The sequence below is a fragment of the Sinohyriopsis cumingii genome, chromosome 11 (genome assembly GCF_028554795.1).
Source record: "Sinohyriopsis cumingii isolate HCF-2022 chromosome 11, ASM2855479v2, whole genome shotgun sequence".
Classification (NCBI taxonomy): Eukaryota; Metazoa; Mollusca; class Bivalvia; order Unionida; family Unionidae; genus Sinohyriopsis; species Sinohyriopsis cumingii.
This window is the reverse complement of record NC_142971.1, coordinates 30580526-30600044: the sequence shown is the minus strand read 5'-3', so window position 1 is coordinate 30600044 and position 19519 is coordinate 30580526. Positions and strand designations below refer to the sequence as shown.

Below are 19519 nucleotides of genomic sequence, written 5' to 3'. Positions count from 1 at the left end.
ATTGAATCAGAAGTAAATTGTTAAGAGATGTATATACTAAAATCACGACATCACGAGGCGTACAGCAACAAAATGAAGAAAGAAGCAAAAGTACCGTTGTCTATGTATGGCGATCCACGGTATTGGTTTGACGACATAAATATATTCCCTTATGGACATTATAGGGTTTTGAAAAGAAATTACAAGTTGTGGATGCTCACACGTTTTACTCTTGTTTTCGTTTTCGTTTGTTTTTGAAAACGTGAATAGTAGTATTTGTATTCATGGAATACTGTTGATTAAACATAAAATATATAAATAAATAATTTAAAAAATTTGATTGCTGTTATATTTAAGCTCTTGTTATTGGTAGGAATATGAAAAATTCGCTATTTTTGGCTTCATTTTTCTTGTTTTTATTAAAATTTTCGAAGGAAGTTGCAGTCTTTCGGTTGGTGTGCGAAAGTCACATAGCACAAATTGCGCAATACAAAAAATTGTAAAATATCTAAGTTGCCAAAACTACATGCGCAACGTTTTTCATTCATTTCCAGTTCCGTTTACAAGTTGTCATCAAGGATTTCTACAACACAGACTTGGAGTACTAGAGCTTAACAATGACAAACGGTAAAATTAAATCCATAAAATAATGAATTGTACAAAACTGCATAGTGTCATAAGATAATTCGTGGTCGTTTTAACGTCTGCCTGACCAGCGATGATGGCTTACCGCCGTCATAGGACCAGTAGGCTTATTTATACACTGCTGTCGGGCATTTCTGCGCACGTAAGGTTTTCCTTTCCAATATTGAAGCAAAACGCTGACCGAATTCGAGCAATTGACAAAAATAAAATACAGCAATGCTTACCGTTTGAAAAGATGCAATTGTCACCAGAATATTTTGTTCAAAAAAAATATTAATTTTGGACACACGGGATACCACCCCCTGTTTTCCTGACTCGCGATATGTCGGCCTATTCTGCGCATAGCTTTGGAAAGATGCAATGTTTATCCACCGGGCTACAGAAATATTACTTTGGACTGTTTCTGTCAACAGTTCATTTGAGTAATTGGGTCAGGTTTATAGCTAGTTTTACAAAATTCAACGTAAAAATGGCAATAAATGGCAAGAGATATTAAGCAAACTAAACCGATCTTTTAAAAAAGTTAGTAAAGTTCAACATTTTATGAAAAATAAGCTATTACCTGGAAGAGAAACAACAATGAATAGGATGTAATGTGTTTACAACGTCTTGTTGATGGGGACAAATTACTACAGAAGTTAGAAACAGACTATACTCTGGGGAATTTGTTGATAATTTATGTTTTAGCGGCAAGTAGACGCATTGGGTAGCAGACGATTTTGTATGTGTGGGACAGTTTCTTGCAAAATTGGAAACTTGGATTAAAATACAGTTTTGTTTTAAGGTACACATTTCCATCTTTTATATAATGTATTTATTTGTATGATTCTAAAAGATGCATAGTAAATTGAATTTTCTGGATTACAGGTTCAAGAAGGTCATGGAGTGGGTCTTCACATTGCAATTTAGAAATTACATTTTTATGTGCATTTCGAGTCTAAATGTGGGATATTTTTCTATACTTTATGAATATCACTTTTCTTAATTAATGTACGATTGTTCTTTCTGGATTCAAAATGGATTTTTGACCCAAAATAGCACTTGATCCAATGTTTACAGAAATGACGTATCATTGTGCAGAACTACCCGACGCGCAGAATTGGCCGACATGGCGGTATAAGTTAACGAGTGTCTTGGGGTCATGTTAGTCCTACCTGTAAGACCTGACGCAGATATTTAAAATGTGCTATGTCTTACATGTAGGACTAGAGGTCATGTGTTTTCGCCGATGTAAGAACTTGCTTCAAGAATATTTCTCTAACTGGGCCACATTTTAATTTCACATTCATTTAATGGTTACCACACAATGTATGCTGCATTTGTCTGAGAATGAAAATTGTATGTTAGGTAAAATCATTATCTAAGATTTAAAAAAATGGAGGGTACTATAGTCTGACTCTACATCCCTGTTTGTTTGTACCCACCTACCAATTTCAAAAACGAGAACGTTTAATGTGATAAAAAGTGCACAGAACTAAGTCAATTGAATCATTGATTTATAATTTCTAACCTGACTGTGACCAGAATGGCACTAATGATGGCATCCCCTGCACCATTTCATGCTTAACGGACTTTCCATACTAACACAGTGCCATATTGTGTACACTATAGGCTAGTTTATTTCCATTAGACAACATAATGATGTAGTTCATCCTGTTCGGTAACTGCTGAATAATTGTGTAAATTACATAAAGTTGAGAATTTGAAATTATATCCCTCTGCATATATGAACATAGAAATTAAACCGCTTGTTAAATCCACATGAAAAGCAAATTTGTAGTTGTCATTATTTTCCTTTGCTTGATTTGACATTGGAAATATTGGAAGCAGATGACATGTATGTACATCTGTAGTCGTGATGCACCCCTTTGCTGAAAATGGACTTGTCCAGAAACTGGAAATGGATCTGAGCATGTCCATCTATTACACTGAAAACTTCCATTAAGCATGAAACACGCATAAGGTGACGGTGTTAGGGCCACTCTACTCAGAGTCAGGTTAGAAACTATAAATCAATGAATGAATTGGCTAAGTTCCTTACACTTTTTATCACATTAAAAGTTTCCATTATTTAAATCGGTAGGGGGGTCCAAACAAACGGGTTTGTATGATCAGACTATAGCATTTGGACCTAATCCTACCACAGGAGTCTGACGTTTTATCAATAAAGTATGGCAAAATCTCTGACAACATGAAATCACCTTATCGGTAATATAAATGAACGCAAGGAGTGCAACGGTAACCACAACCCTCCACACGATTTGACTTTTCTCGTGTCTTTTATTGATTTACAATTGCAAGAGGACTTAAAAACTTCACATATACATTCAAAAGACATTGACGTACCAATGCATAACTCTCGGACGACCATCACACGAATCCATCGCATGAATCCAATCTGGTGAATTAATCTTTTTTTTCACCATTACTGTCACAAACCCTTTCTATTAGAACCCACCAGACAGAAGTAGCCCATTCTACCATGGGCTGAATAACATGATGAAAGTAATTTCACAAGATAAACTGTTTATCTTGCTTTTTATTTCAGATTGTATCATTTTATAATTTTATATTAATTTCCAGAAGAGAAATATGTAGTTAAAGTTCGGATGGTAGAAATAACGGTTAATGAAATCATCGAACTTAAAATATTAAAGACGGATGCTGGACCAGGTAGATTAAAAAAATGTGTTCAATCGATTTTCTAGTACGATACATTACAATTAATGATGATGTGAGAGAGAACAAAATGATTCTTGTTTGATTTAATGATGATGATAGAGAGAACAAAGGCAGATGGCAAATGAAAAAATTACTTATATTTAGCATTTATGGTAATAGTGACGTTAGAGAGGTACAAATGATACTTTATCTGATAATTTTACCATTGATGATGATGAGGTGAAAAACCTGGTGCTGGTGAAGGATATAAAAAAAACCATGAATGATACATTTATCACGTATGATGATGAGAAAGAAGAAGCACTTTTGAATACAATTTTGTGTACTAGAGATTTACCATTGTTAATAATGATGAAGACAGTGAAGAAGGCGAGAGAAGAGAAACATGTTTCACTGTAAATACCTTGCTCATGCCAATCATATAAAGATTTGTACCGAAATGGTAATAGTTCATCTAATACCTGAATTCTTTAAATGGTCCGGGGAGGTTACAATATTCAATCTTCAAAAGTGCCCCTTCCTATCTCTCTCTCTCAAATACACACGTGTATGTATGTATGTATGTATGTATGCTTGTATGTATGAGGCATGTCTTGACATTGATGGGATCGGTCAATGTTTAATTTATCTACTGGTGGCATCGTTTATTAAAGAAACATGCATGCAACTATAACAGATGTACCTTACTTTTACTCTAATTATTGTCAGTAAAATAATCACATGTCTTAATGACAGTGATGAATGCTAAATATATTATTTGTCTTTAGTATCCAACAAATACTCCAGTGATTCTCAAACTGTGTGTACCATGGGAGTTTTAAAAAATATTTACAATTGCTAGCATTTTGAAACCTTGAACTTGTCGAAAAAATTAAATGGTAAATCAATATAGCAAAAGTTAAAAAAGTAACATATATAAAAAGGCAATCTCTGTCAGTCTGTCATTCATTGGTTCCTTTCGTAATGCGAGACTTGTGCGAGATCTCGGGAGAACTTCATCGCTCTAATTATAATAATAGTCTAATAATAAATACATGCAGTCCATTATACAATGTTTTTGAATTTTCCACGTTAAAATAATAAATACAAGACGTAACAAATCAGACCGCTACATTTGGCCGCTATGGGTGGCAGCTATACAATGTTCTCGTATTTTCCATGCTAAAATAATAAATACATGACGTAACAAATCAGACCGTTCCATTCCAACTTTGATGCTTATAAATAAAGTTTGTTCATTGTTTAGCCATGGAGAAATACTCAGTCAAGTCTGGAACTCTGAAAGGGAAACTGTTAAATGAAAAGCAAGAAGGCAAGCGAAAGTACAAAGAAGATTACATTGACTATGGTTTCATCGCTTTGGGATCTGAAGATGCTCAATTGCCATTCTGTCTGATCTGCAACGCAGTTTTGTCGAACGAGGCGCTTGTTCCCAGCAAATTGAAGAGACACTTGGAAACAAAACATCCAGCTGTAAAGGACAAACCAAAGGAATACTTTGAAAATCTCGTGGCTCAACAAAATAAACAAGCTAAGAAACTTACGAACTACATGAAGCTGCCCGAAAAGGGATTGATTGCAAGTTATAAGGTCGCTCAGTTGTTCGCAATACTCAAGAAAGCGCATACATAGGCCGAATCAGTCATTGTGCCAGCATTAGCAATTGTTGTTGAAACTATGCTTGGAACCGATGCCACCGAAAAAGTAAAGAAAGTTCCTTTGTTAAATGACACGATTTCGCGCAGAATTGAAGACTTATTGTCAGATTTAAAGGATCAAAACTGCAAACACTTCGAAGCGTCTGACAATGAATTGTCTCTGCTGTGGTCTCTTCAAGTTGATGAATCTACAGATGTTAGTGGCAAAGCTTAGCTGCTGGCTTTTATTCGATTCATAAAGGATGAAAAATTTGTGAACGAGTACTTATTTTGCAAAGATTTGGAAACTATGACGAGAGGCGAAGACATTTTCCATTTGGTGAATGAAAACATTTTGCTCTTCAGCGTACAGTGGAAAAACTCAGCGTTTGCACCAATGGATGTCCTTCAATGCAGGGAAGAAATAAGGGATTCGTCAGTCTCATGCGCCAAGAAAATCCAAACGTGTTAGTTCTTCACTGCATGATCCACAGAGAAACTCTCGCCGCCAAATCTTTGCCAAAAGAGCTGGAGTCTGTTCTGAACCAAGTTATTCAAGTTGTAAACTTCATCAAATCTTGACTGCTTCAATCTCGACTTTTCTCTCAACTCTGTGAAGCGACAGATTCAGACTATAAATGCCTGCTGTACGACGTTTGTTGGCTTTCAACGGGAAAAGTGTTAAAGCGTCTCGTCCATCTCAAGATTGAAGTGATTTTGTTCTTGGAGGTTGAGAAAAACAGACTTTGGATTCTCTCTTCATGATGAAATCTGGTGGCAGAAGGTTCAATTTCTCTCTATTTACTCGACAAATTAAATTCGCTGAATTTAAGCCTTCAAGGACCATCAGAAAACATCATCACTGCAACATCAAAACTGAAGTCATTTGATGAAAAGTTGTCGCTGTGGCAAAGTAAGGTCTCGAAGGGAGTCCTTGACTGCTTTCCTACTGTCAACGAATCTAATTCAAACCTACAATAGGCACTGCAGCATTACTTCCCATCACATGCAAGCGATGAATATGGATGGGTGATCAATCCATTTGGAAACAATGAAACTACAAATCTTACAACCGAAGAACAGCTCATTGATTTAAAAAAGTTTAACCATAAATTTTTTCAGTCAACATTTCCTGAAAAGAACCTGGATGAGTTTTGGATCTCAATCAAGAAGTCATATCCTGCAATCAGTTCAAAAGCAATCAAAGTAATTCTGCCATTTGTGTCTTCATGGTTTTGTGAGTTTGGATTTTCAGCATTGACTGAAATCAAATTGAATAAGAGAGAGAGAGACTTCTTAAAATTGATGATGAAATGCACACTTATTTGTCAACTTTGGAGCCTCACTTCAATCCGATTTGCTCTCGAAAGCAGGCACTTCCTTCACATTAAATTTAAAATTAAATATATTTGTAAAAATAAATAAGTTCTTCACCACAAAAATTGTTAAATCTTTTCAGGTGTGACGTGAAAGTTTTTAGATCTTTTTGGTGCGCTGCAAGACAAAAAAGTTTGAGAAACACTGAAATACTCAGTATAACAAATGCCTTAAGTCTAGTTCCCTATTTACATTAATTGTACAATATAGAATGTTTGGAACCATTCTTGTCTGACCCAGGTATACAGTCAAAGTCACTGCCTACATTTTGCACTTTATTTGCACTTGCATTTGGAGATTGGTGGAGGCACTCTTTCTTAATCCTCTCCACACTTACTCCATCTTAATAAAATTATGTCGATAAGTAAAAACTTGTGTGATTTGTATTGTAACTCAGACAATAGAAGATTTTACTAGCATTGTGCTATAAGTTTATTGTCATTAGTGTAAACAGTATGAATACTGTATCCACCAGTATTGTAACTTTGGATGTTGCAGTACTGTAATTTAAGAAATACTGGAACACTAGAATTGTGTTATTTTTCTTCATTCTTTTAACTAAATTTTCCTCATATAGTGTTAACCAAAAATATATCTCTACCCCTCACTCACACATATCAGCTCAATGCAAACCTGCACTTTTGTATGCCTTTGGGGAATATATCCTGCATTTGTAGAAAACTGATAAGGAACTCTGGAACTCACACATACAGCAGGGATACTCAATAATTCAGACAATGCATGCAATATTTTTGATTACTAAAGAAATATTGTCATGAAAATTAAGAGAAATGATGTTTAAAACTGTAATTTAATAAAAATTTTACTTGTTGATAAATCAAGTATCTACATATAGGTAAGTGTAGTTGCACAAACAATATTAACAATATTGGTTTTCATATGTCAGTTCGTTAACATTATTGGATTGAATTTGATCATTCATATGACACTGTTGAAGTGGTATTTTTACAAATGGACCAATATTATAAGTTGTGATGAGACTGGTTGGTACTGGCTACAATATTACTGTACTGAATTCATTTTTTTAAATCATGTTGTCAACCATATTGATACATCTAGATGTATTATCATAGCTATTTTGTGGTATTGATTTTAGGCATATCTGTTTTGCAATACTAATCTTCTGCTAATATTATTTCCAGTACTGGTCAGTATAATCAATATTATGCAACAATACTTGATGATATTGATGTACAGGTATTGTTAATATTTCCAGTATTTACCACTATCCTTAGATTTGACACTACTGTAATTTCTAGTACTATCAGTTGACACTACTGTAATTTCTAGTACTATCAGTTGACACTACTGTAATTTCTAGTACTATCAGTTGACACTACTGTAATTTCTAGTACTATCAGTTGACACTACTGTAATTTCTAGTACTATCAGTTGACACCACTGTAATTTCTAGTACTATCAGTTGACACTACTGTAATTTCTAGTACTATCAGTTGACACTACTTGTGAGTAGTTGGTCAGTGCCATTTTTTCAGTGTTTTCAGAGAATACTGGAATAATTTTTAGCCACTACAATCATCAGAAACAATGGTACATCTAGTATCATGATTGCATTGTAAACATAATCCCATAGGCTTCTTGTATAAATACGTAGTAGCAAGGGGGAAAAGTACCTCAACAGTGAATAACCACAATTGTGGTCATTCACCATTTTGTTTCATGTAAAAACAAATGTCAGGCATATACGCTATTCATGAATTACTTTTAGAGAGAGTAGATAACAAAACTGTTGTAAATGGATCCCTGACAAAGTTGTTGAACAAAGTAAAATAATTTCTGAAAGAAGGACACATTGGACCATTTTATTGGATTACACATCGTCATCCAAAGATGCACCACATGCAAGTTTGTTGTTAGTATTTATGCTTTAATAAGGGCTATACTTTGGATGGGGAGGAGATGGATGCATAGATGGACCAACAGAGTTGTATATTTTCTGCCCACTTCTTGAAATTGGAAATGACTTCTCCACAGAAAATTTATGTGGGTGGGTTTGAAGTTTGGATTTTAAAAATTAGTAAACTTGGTTTGCATTGACTCTCAAATTTACCTTTGTTTTTCAGCATACTCCTTTGAGGGCATATTGGTATTTGGCATGCTGGTGATATGTACCTGTGCATACATGAGACGAGTGCCTAAACTAAAACAGTGGTTTTTATCAGAGAAGAAAGGCTTCTTGGGAGTGTTTTATAAAGGTAACTTGAAGGGCAACCATAGATGCAACTCTTGTCCACTCAGCATCCTCACCCATAGAAAATGCTTACTATTAGTGCAGTATAGAGTGATCATTTATTAGTTTTGTGGGGGATGCAACTATAATCCTACTGATTGTATAAATACTGATGAAATTCAGTGTGGCAAAATCACTTCCTCCTATTTTCACTACCAATAATCTTTTCAGTGTCAACAAATTTCAAATTTGTACCCCAAATCTACATTCATCCAGTTTTAGCATTGTAAACTACTTGATTTTAGAAGAGAACTTAGATGATTAGACATACTGCCTGTAGCAATTACAAGACTTATCCATAGCAGTTTGAATACACTAATTGTAGTGATTAAAATGCAAGGTCTATTATGCAAGTCCTAGACTGAAAGGCTTTAAGCCCACACATCAGTTTAATTACCATTTCTGCTTTTCAGTGTGTGTTAAATATATGACCCAAAAACATTTTGGTTCTTGGAATGAAGCTAATAGTTCAGGGTAGTTTGGCTGGGGTGGTTAAGGTGTAAAATAGACGTCAAACTCCAAGTCATGTTTAAAAGTCATATATAATTATATATTAATGTAAAAGTTGTTAACAGTTTAGATCATTATAAGATAAAGTTTAGGTCATTATAAGATAACAGTTTAGGTCATTATAAGATAACAGTTTAGGTCATTATAAGATAACAGTTTAGGTCATTATAAGATAACAGTTTAGGTCATTATAAGATAACAGTTTAGGTCATTATAAGATAACAGTTTAGGTCATTATAAGATAACAGTTTAGGTCATTATAAGATAACAGTTTAGATCATTATAAGATAACAGTTTGAATAGTAAAACAAAGCAATATGTAAATATTTCCACATAGTGTTGCAACTAGGAATGCTTTAAAGCACTTATGATTAATTTCACATTGAGAGCTTCACCAGTGAAACTGATAATAGAACATGTTGGCATCGAGTACATTACTTGCACATTTAGTTCTCTTTGAGCTTATATTTTAATTCAGAGTTTGCAGTGAGCTCTTTCATTGCATCCGGACTCCACAGATACTAGTCCTTGACCTTCTGTTTTAAATTTTTGCATCCTGTGGCCGCTTTTTTACCAGCCATAGACCATCAGGTTTTTAAAGTTGCTCTTTAAAAGGAACAACAATTTTGCCTTGGTGGCAAAATGGGTAATAATTGAAGGACAGCACGAAATTGAGTCATTTATGTAAATGAAACCTTACATTGGCAAGTCTGTGGACCATCAAAGTTTTGTTTATTAGATTTGATCTTGAATGCTTTTTTTTATAGGTCATTAATTGACTTTGTATTATCTCATTGGATCCCAGTATTCCTACTCATCAAAAGTTTCGTAAGATTAATTATATACATGTAGAACCGCAAATCTGTAATGCCTAATGGGAGGTCAGCAATTTCTGGATGCTGATTTACTAAATTTTATGTGTTTCTCTTTTATAAGTGTTTTGAAATAGCTGCATGCCATGTAAATTATTTTACATTTATTTATTTTCAGCCTCTGTAGTGGGGACAAGACTACATATTCCAGTGGCAGTATCCTGTGTTTTAATGTCCTTGTATATTCTCATCTTAAAATGATAACATTAGTGTACACAGGTGATACTTGGCTAGTACTGGTCTGTGATAGAAACAAATGAATCTAAGTAATGTGTATGATTCTGGTGGCAGCTATAAATAAGGCAAAAGAAGTTGAACTGCACAAAAGGTTCCTTTTTAAGGAAACCATATACTGTTTTCTGAATGATGGGAAACAAAATATATCCATTACTTTCAGTGTTTGAAATGTAGTCAAACCTGTCAACAGCAGCACCCCATGGTAAAAGGCAAAACTGACCTTTGTACATTGATTCACCTTTTAAAATTGGTTTTTAAACAAATGCCATGAAGTGAATATTATTATTATTATTATTATCAAAATTTTTTTATACAAAAATGTTAATAAAATATGCATATATGATGTTGTTTCCCAAATGTATGTCCCACTGTTACCTGCTTACGTTAACCCATCCTATGAATGAAATCATCAGTGACTTAAAATAATCACTGATCATTCTCTGTTTTGTGACTGTGGTAAAACAATAATTTCAATACTGATTGACAGCTTACATAGAAAACGGACTCTTTGTTTGGATTTCTTGAATAAGTAAAGTTTAGATACATCTGATATACATTAAAAACCTGTAGTAGCCACTTTTTCATCTTGCCAAGATCAAAAGAGTTGGCTTATATGTGAGAAGCCTGTGATGAATAGGAAATTAAAAGTAGTCATACTTGTATATGGCCATTCTTTGTGACCCATGAAGCGAAATCATCCCATTCCTTTATTGACAAGTTTTAAATATTGAATAAACCCTGATCATAATGAAAAGGGTTGCAACTTCTATCTGTTCTCAGAGACGACCTTTTTTCTTCAGAGATAACTTGAATTCATTGGAGAATAGATGCATATATCAAAAAATACCCTGGCACAAAAGGTGATTGCCATTGTAGCAGTGTTAATACAACTTTTCCTACCATCCAGCAATTATATTGCTCTGACCCTAAACTCTAATGATGAAAACTGCTGTGCTTTCTAAATTGACATATTGACACCTTAGAGTGACTGGAGTACAATAAGTACAAGCAAAACAAGAATTGTTTGCACATCAATTCATATGATGTTCTTTTATCTAAGCAATACCTTCCTCATAAAAACAAAAATTTTGTTTGTATAGACACATCATTCACTCAGGTCAAAGAGAAACCATTGTTTGGTTAGGAACCACCGGACTGCTGACAGTAGAAGACAGGTGACAGTTAACACAGGATATTTATATACAAAATTTGCATTAGGGAAATAAGAATGGCTGGTGTGAACAGGTGAGTTCAGAGTAAAGGACAGGACAGGTTCGATTGTATATTAGAAACAATTCTAAACCCTTATAGTTTCTGGTCATTCAGTATTGAATTAGCTTGGTTGCCTTCATTTCGTACCACATTGTGGAGTGAAAAAAACTATTTGCCTAGAGCCCTGAAATTGAAGATATTGGCTGGCAAGAACAAAGTTAATAATACTACAGGTGTAAATAAAATGTTGGGGCTATCATAATACCTGCTTTTGGATAAAATAAACTTGATACGCAAATGTCAGTTGTATTTTTGTTCCCCTTTCTTTAGTACAGAGTTTAACACGTTTATTACAAAAGCATGAAAAAAGTACACTGAATGAATTCACTTCCGATAATTTTCCATAATTCTTTTATGAAATGTCAAGTAAATATTAAAGTGGTGGGGAGGGATGCTGTAAAAAAATTTTTTTACAGCCGTGTTTATTTTAATTTTATTTTATTGTCACAAAGTCATTGTTTGATGCAAGACTGGGTCCATTATTCCTTGTTTTTGCTGTTTAAATTAGATGACTCGTGGATATTCTTGAAGTGACCCAGCAGTTATATATGTTGAGTTAGATACTTTTACAGAACTAATAGAAGAATTATGAGAATACAGTATTCCTGTGGAGGAAATATTGGTCATACAGAGTAATGAAGGAGGTTGATTGTCTTGCACTGGATGTAGAGATTGTACATTAGTAAGTCTATATTTATATGACAAATAATACTGATGCTTTTATTTTTGTACATCAGGGTCTTTTGTATTTTGTCTGTAGCTTTTGTATTACATATAATGTTCAAAGTGTACCTGAAATCTGGAGTCAGAATAATTCAACAAAGTTCATGATGTATTCTGTTACTTGTTGCTTAGGACCATAAACATTAAAAGGAAAAAGATTATAAATCACTGTAGAAAGCATATCATCTTACTGTTTGATTTTTGAACTGTGCAGTCTTTCACTGCATTGTCTGATTTCACTGACACTGGAAATTTGTGAAATTTACATATTTTTAAAGTTGTGACCTGGTCTTGAGTTGCAAAAGTTTAACTTCACAAAACATAATTAAATAAGAGCCCCAAGTATAGTCCAATAAATCTACTCAACAAATCTGTGTTGTTACTGAAGGACGTTATGTGAGTCTGATGTGACCTGTTTATTAAAATGTGCCAAGTTGCTTAATGCAAATCTTTCTGGAAAATACCTGCGTGCAGTTTAGATACCGGTATTTGGTAATAGCCATATCTAACACAAAATTCAAAATGGCCATACTTCAGAGAGTTGTGCTATTTCACGTGGATTCACTATACATAAGATTTGAGCCAGAAATATTGTCATAGTGCCAAAAATAACCCTTCAGCCAACAGTAGCTCAGCAGCTGCAAGAACTAACGGTAAATTTATAAAATGTACAGATTTTGCAGACAAGTTTGGCAGCATATTTTTGCAATATTAATGAATATGTGATAACAGCCTTTAGACTACTAGTCAATATCATTACAGGTATGGGTTTGATTTATCGGCCTAGCCCAAGTAGGTCTGATATCTCTAATCGTGTGTAACTGACATATTTGCATGTGAATGCAAATTCATACATTTATTAAAATTGTGGAGAGTAAAGTTTGGAGCACTTAGTTACTATATTGTCTAATATTGGTGTTGCTCATCTTTTTCAGAGCACTTTTGCATCAGCTTTATGGATGCTCTTCAGGTGAATTCATCATTCCTTTAATTATGTAACAAAACAATTTGACCTCATTGTAATATAAATATTGCAAAGAAATGATGTATTCCTTTAATTATGTAACAAAACAATTTGACCTGATTGTAATATAAATATTGCAAAGAAATGATGTAATCCTTTAATTATGTAACGAAACAATTTGACTTCATTGCAATATAAATATTGCAAAGAAATGATGTATTCCTTTAATTATGTAACGAAACAATTTGACCTCATTGCAATATAAATATTGCAAAGAAATGATGTATTCACCTGAAGAGCATTCATAAATTGCTGCAAAAACACTTGAAGGAAAAAACAATGGATATTTTTCCGATCTCCTGTTACAGTAAAACATTTTCTATGTATTATCTGGCACATGGACATTTTATTATATATATGGATTTATAGATATATGGGTAGATAGATATATATTGGTAGATAAAGAATAAAACAAGCTGGTTTATTTTGCATAGTGTTTTAACTTTTTTTATTGGTATGCTTACATTCTCTTATGGACTGAAATAAAATTGAAGAAAAAAGACATGTCAGTTTTCATTCGGTATTGTACATGTAGTGTATGATTACTTTTCTGTATTACTTGCAAGATAGCTGAATATCTCATGTGTGGGTTTGGTTGGAAGTGCTTGGATTTTTAATTTTTTCTTTTCTTCAAACACTGAAATATTTTAATATATTTTCAGACAGAAGAAAGAAAATATTTGAAGGGTTTAAAAAGAAACCTACCAGAAAATATAATTTACACTTTCCAGGGATGAAAAGCCATCATCCAACATTGGCATTTGGGTCTCTCCCTCCTTGCAGAGGTCTAGTTCCAGGTTCATACTCTATAATTATTTTCTTAGCACAGAGTTTAACACTTTTATTACAGAAACATGAAAAGTTACATTGAATATGAATTAACGCACATTAATTTTCCATAATACTTGTATGAAATGTCAAGTAAATATTAGTGGGGGGATATGCTGTAAAAACAATTTACAGCCCTGTGCATTATATATTTTTTCTTTCATATATTGGGGCCCCGAATGGCCGAGTGGTCTAAAGTGCTCTCCGTTATGGATCACTGCCATCTCACCTCTGTCTGCTTGGGTTCGAGTCTCGGATTTGGCTAATGTGGGTATGTGAGAAAGCTTGCCAGTAGCTTCTTGTGATTGGTGGTTCTTTCCGGGTTTTTTCCTCCACCATTAATACTGGCCACCATGTATAGCCTATTGTATGCTGAAATATGGCATTAAACCCTACAACAACAACAACTTTCATATATTTAATGTTTGATGCAAGACAGGTCCATTATATATAACACAAATAATACTATCATACAGGTTAGAGAATGTTTAGTTTGTCCTTTATGGAGGTTCTAACCCAGGTCCACGGAGAAACAGCACCCACTGCCTTGACTGCATGCACCAGTCCATATACTATCATGACTAAGCACACATCACCAAAGAGTGATGCTACAAAGTTAGTGGTATATGCACTCATGCATATGGACACACTCGCATATTGACCTTGTAATTAACAGTCATTCCTGATTCCTACTTCAAAAATCAAGGCATATAGAAATTTAGAGAATTACAAATGTGCACTAAACAATGAGAAGTGCTATCCCTGGATTCTGCAGGAGAATGCATGATAATACTAGGCAGATATCATATTTATTACAAATATTACTATCATACAGGTTAGAGAATTTTTAATTTGTTCTCTAGAGAGATTCAAACCTAGGTGTGCTAGTAAACAGCTCCCATTGCCTTGCCTGCACATACCAGTCCATATGACTAAAAATTCTGATCTGTATGGTATTATTCGTCCTCATGATTGCCTACTTCTTGTGTTTTAGTAGGAAACTAGATTGCTGTCAAGTTTGGTCACATCCTATTCACCAAGTTAATTTAGTATTGGTGGTCATATTTGATGGAAGATTAGTATCTTTTGCAAATATTAAAAGGTTATGTCAGGAGGCTTTCTGTAAAATTTGGTCAAATTCTGTCGAGCCATTTGTGGGAAGTCATTTTTAGGTTTTTCTGTCTATTGTAACAGTGACCATATTTGACAGTGGATCTGCATCATTTGTACAGAATTGAAAGTCATCTGTGGCTGGATGCCTTCTGTCAAATTTGGTCCAAGTTTGCAGAGTACATTTTATCTCTACTGCTCATAGACCATTCATCTGTTATGACAAGTTTTTACCTTTTCAGCTTATAAACCAGAAGAGCTTATGGGAAGCCCTGTTGTCCTCTTTCTGGTCATTAGCACAAGGTTGTTTTTGGTATCCCTCCTAAACTTCTTAGAGGATTGCCGTGAAACTTTACACACATTCATACAGAGGTCTTGTTGATGCTAAATGAGAATCGTGCCACATGGACCTCCAATATGGCTGCTACTATGACCATCTTGAAAATCGTGATGCTACAGCTCTCATGATGTCTAGCTGATGCTAAATGAAAACGGTGTACGTCTGATATCCAGTATGGCCACAATGGCAGCCATCTTTAAATCTTGTTAGCACACTGCTCCTGAATAGGTAGTCAGATTGATGTGGGGTTTTCACTAAAATATGTCATCTGATGTCTACTTGGTTCTAAATGAAAAATACTTCTAGTGACATACATTTTTGGCTACAACAGCTGGAAGACATTATGATGTCTATCTGATCTTAAATTGAAAATGATGCAACTCAGATATCCAACATGGCTGCCAGTTTGGCCATATTAAAAATTTAGTTATCACTTCTTCCCTTGAATGAATGGTCATATAAGCTAGGGTTTTTTACTGAAAAACTTAAAATGTCTAATGAGTTGTCAATGAAAATGATACCAATCTGACTTCCAATATGGTCACAATGGCCATCTTCATTTTTTATTACTACTACTCTTCTGTGGTTGGTCATTTGAACACTGCGAAGGAATACCTGGATCAAATGGAAAAATGAATACCCCACTCACCAAGCTCCAAGTTACTTGCCTGCAGGCAAGTCCAGAAAATTAGAGAAGTTATGTTCAGTTTGTAAAGCTTTATGTTCTGCAAGTTTTATACTCTGTGATCTCATCACAGTACATATATCTGCACCTGTATATGTTGAGTTAAATAACTAAGACGTTTCTTTCATTTATTGATCCTTCATTTCACATGATATGAAGTGAAAGTGTGTTATTTTTGTCTTACTCTCACCAGAATACTAGGTATAATATCTAGTTGGTCCTAATGGTACCAATCTGATAGCCAGTATGGCAATTATGGTAGCCATCTTAAATATCTTTTAATCATTACTGCTCCAAAACAAAAATTTACCAACATGTCCATATAATATCACTGAAGAATAGGTTTCAGCACTCAACAGTTAAAAGGAAGAAATGGTCTTATTTTGAATTCCTGGAAATTTATTTTGGCCAGTAAAGTATCCATCGCTTAAAGGGACTCTTGTTTATCAATACTCCTAAAATACTTGGAGAATTGCCATGCAACTTTACGCATATATCAACAGGTTGAGTTATTTCTGCATGAAAATGGTGCCGCTTGGTTGCATATTATACGAAGTAAACATTTCCAAAAACAATAAACTAAAAGTATTAGAATCTTACCTTGTAAAGAAAAAAGTTTAACCTCGAATTAATCTGTGCCAATAAAACCCCAAACAATATTTTTCAAACAACCTAAACTCCTTACTTACAAAATGATTAAGTTTTGATAAAAAAAACCTTAAAAATTACATATACAGTATAAACAAGGTTTAAATTTTCTGTAAAATCAATATATGTCTGCTTGTAATGTGATAAACCTGTTCATCCTCACAGGGGCTCGTTATCATTTCTTAATATATAATAAAAGTGATGGCTATCTCCCATTTCTCCTGTGATCTGTATAACATTTGAAACCAATACTTCAAGCTACATGTCACAGTATAATAAATCTGCACCAAAGTTCAGCTCAGATTCAACATTTAAGATGACAAATGGGAATTAAATCGATTGGCAGTTTGTTTTCTAATCCTGGTTTCCTCCGAATATTCCCATCCCGTTTTCACACATTTGGACCATTTAGACTGAGGTGTGGGATCGTAGCAATTGCTTATAAAAAAATTGGTATTTGCCACCACTGGCATACAAGTCACTTATCAGTGAGCCTAGTGAACTTGATAATGTTACATCAAGTCATACCTGGATGAAATCATTAGGAATTGTTTTTCTTCAGAAATGACAAATATTGTAATCGTTGTATCTTTAAATTGCTGAGAGACTAGACGAAACTACAGTATACATGAAACCTGACCCAGTACTTGTGAACTGCATTACTAGTCACATGACTACACAAGTCCCACTCTATAACATCAAAAGTCCAATAGTCTGGTGATTTCAACAACAAACTCCTTTCTATTGTTGTTGTAGGGTTTTATGCCATTTTTCAGCAAAAGATAGGCTATACATGGCGGCCAGTATTAATGGTGGAGGAAGAACCCTGGAAAGAACCACTGACCCACGAGAAGCTACTTTTGTATAAAAATTCAAATATTTAAATGAAAGACAGATACCTTTTGTTAAAACCAGAAAGAACCTGTAATTCTCAACATATTTATTTCAAGAATGAGCAGAAACCTATCAGTCACAGCAATCCGGACAGTCAGATTCATCAACCATGACAACATTGTAGTCACATGATAAAACAAAACCCAGATAGTTGTTCTTAAGAAGGTAATAAAAAAAATGAAAGAAAAAATTCCAACAGAATGACTTTCATTTAATATTTTATTTCCTTTGCAACATCTGAAATGGGTTATTATTTATATCATGTGACTACTAGACCTATAATCCCATGGAAAACACATGGGTTGCAAGATTTGTGTATTTGTGAAAACAATGATAATGTCAAGTACCAGGTAAAATTTCTTCAATGCCATAGATTTATCTCGTCTTTCAGCAGATTAAACATGTAGTGATTATAATAATTGCAATTTCTGAGAAAATAATTTTCATGTCTGTGAAATGACCGTCTACTAGACAAATCTAGTCCACTGTGCATCTGAACTGATAAAACAAATGTTTATGGCAAACACCTAAATGATTCATACTCCAAACTCAATAAATTTAACTTGTGATCAGTTCAGTTACAACTCAATAACATAACTGTTTCTGTCATCCAGTGGTGGTGGAAAATTCCTGTGTTTTTCCATACTTAAAATTTCTCCCAACTTTTTTCCCAAATTTCCCTGTAGTGTGGGAGCCCTGGCAGCTGGTGTCAGAAACTTTCTGCAGCGAAAGTTATTATGAAGTAGTTTATTATGGCCATACACCGCCTCTGTTCTCTAGAAGCAAAACTGTATATTTAATCAATTATAAAATACCTGTTGAAGAGGGTAACATTTGTTTTTACCTACTTCAGTAACCTGTTCCAAATATTCTACTTCAGATGTTGATAATAAAGTTATAAGTTTTAAATTTTAGAACTCGTATCAAACATGTAATACTTTTTAACCTAACTGCATTAATCAAGTGCAGGGATTTCATTTGTTTTCAAAGGCAATTAATGTTTCGTGAAACGCATTTGTACAGTTTTAATGGCAAAGACATTTTCGATAGGACATTTCAATTTATGGTTTGAGTTGGCATGAAATCCACAAATATTTATACCCCAGAATACATCTAATGAAAGTTTAAATTTTACTTAGGTTGACCACCTGGAATTCTGCAGTTGTTTAGGGCTGTTCCATTTAAACATACATGGTACCCAGGGAAGGCAGTTTTAAAAAAAATATATGCCAGGGTACTTTGATTTCACCAAGTTCATATTAAAATGATAAGAAAATTCTAAACTGCATTTGTGGGCGAGTACCCTATATTAAATGTCCCAGGTATGTGTTACTGGAAGCCCTTAGTATATTCATTATTTATCTCAAGTTTTTGCAGAGATTTGTACATTTTCCTTCATTCATTTGGGAAAGAGCCTTCATTCTCATGGTTGGCCCTACAGCAGTGAACTTTACTGTAATAAATTCTTCATTGTAAAAAAATCTGAAATTGTGAGAGATTCATCTACTTGTATGCTTTACCATAAATATGAAAGGGGCATATTCACTCCTTGTCTGTTGCACACCATCAGGTTATTGCAATTTGAGATGTAAAAATGGGAAAATTACTGCGTACAAGTTAATGCAAGTTATATGAACTGAACAAGTATTATATTAAGGTTGTGACGAATTATCTGCAGTTTATGAGAGACTGCATTTAAGTCATGAATATTCAAGCTGTACATATCCATTACACCATCTTTTTTGGACAGAAAATGTTTTAATAAATAAAAACTAACTGTGATG

General features: G+C 34.1%; 1 protein-coding gene across 1 annotated transcript; it reads left to right on the top strand.

Moving 5' to 3' along the window:
- The first annotated feature begins 517 nt into the window (after positions 1 to 517).
- On the top strand, positions 518 to 13732 carry LOC149787844 (protein kish-B-like). Its single transcript, XM_089974063.1, has 3 exons — positions 518 to 606; positions 8426 to 8557; positions 10093 to 13732. Exons 1-3 carry the CDS (start codon positions 597 to 599, stop codon positions 10173 to 10175), a joined length of 225 nt encoding a protein of 74 aa, XP_089830189.1. The 5' UTR covers positions 518 to 596; the 3' UTR covers positions 10176 to 13732.
- Positions 13733 to 19519: the final 5787 nt, after the last annotated feature.